This window comes from Propithecus coquereli, unplaced genomic scaffold, assembly GCF_000956105.1.
Source record: "Propithecus coquereli isolate 6110/MARCELLA unplaced genomic scaffold, Pcoq_1.0 Scaffold53, whole genome shotgun sequence".
NCBI lineage: Eukaryota > Metazoa > Chordata > Mammalia > Primates > Indriidae > Propithecus > Propithecus coquereli.
In genome coordinates this window covers 2,016,317-2,017,001 of record NW_012151174.1, presented here as the reverse complement: position 1 = coordinate 2,017,001, position 685 = coordinate 2,016,317, and the positions used below count along the sequence as shown (strand labels likewise).

Genomic DNA, 685 nt, shown 5'->3' with positions numbered 1-685 from the left:
GTGAGCTGCCCCTAAAGAATCGTGGGTGCTGTAGTGGGTGGCTGGAGGCTCATCTCCCACTCTTCCCAAGTTGACTCTAGTTTCTCCTTCTCAACAGGTGTGTCCAGCATCATGGCCTCCTCCCAGTAACTGCAGGCATTTAATAAAGACTTGTTCACTTAGCCTTGCTCTCTCATCCTCCTCCTTGGTCTCTGCCCCTCGCCCAGCAGAGGGAACCCAGGAGCAGGCCTCTGCTCCGGCTGGGCCCCCACCCCACCCCTTTGAGGTCATGGGTAGGGAGTGCAGGGTTGAGTCAGCAAGGAGAAGGGTATGAATGAGATGTACGAGCCCAGCCTGCAGTGAAGCCTGGGCTCCTCGTGGAAGAGTGGAGGGGCGGGTCCCCTCTATCTCCGATCCTGGCTGTGTTGCTCTGTGTCTTTGGTCCAATGACTGCCTCTCTAATTCTCAATTTCCTCGTCTGTGGAAGGGGAGAATAATGGGTCTTTCTGAAAGCCATGCATTTTCCACGAGCTCTTGCAGGAAAGGTCTTAGATCGGGGCTAACCTGTTCCCGCTCTTAGAAAATGTGAGCCGTTGATAATTGATAATTTCCGACTCAGAAGGGTTCGTCACCGAGGTTGCTAACTAGTCCTCAGTACTCTTCTGTTTGGAGAAACTTTGTGAGAAAATGGGCATTTTTTTTTCCC

The 685-nt window shown here is 52.6% G+C and overlaps 1 protein-coding gene across 1 annotated transcript in view; it reads left to right on the top strand.

Annotated features, from left to right (window-relative positions):
- Nucleotides 1-163, top strand: part of EIF3K (eukaryotic translation initiation factor 3, subunit K) — a 9,977-nt gene extending 9,814 nt beyond the window's left edge. The window contains exon 8 of the mRNA XM_012657059.1: nt 98-163. Coding sequence (XP_012512513.1) covers nt 98-129 — 32 coding nt within the window. The 3' untranslated portion in view covers nt 130-163. The remainder of the gene's footprint in view (nt 1-97) is intronic.
- The last annotated feature ends 522 nt before the right edge of the window (nt 164-685 follow it).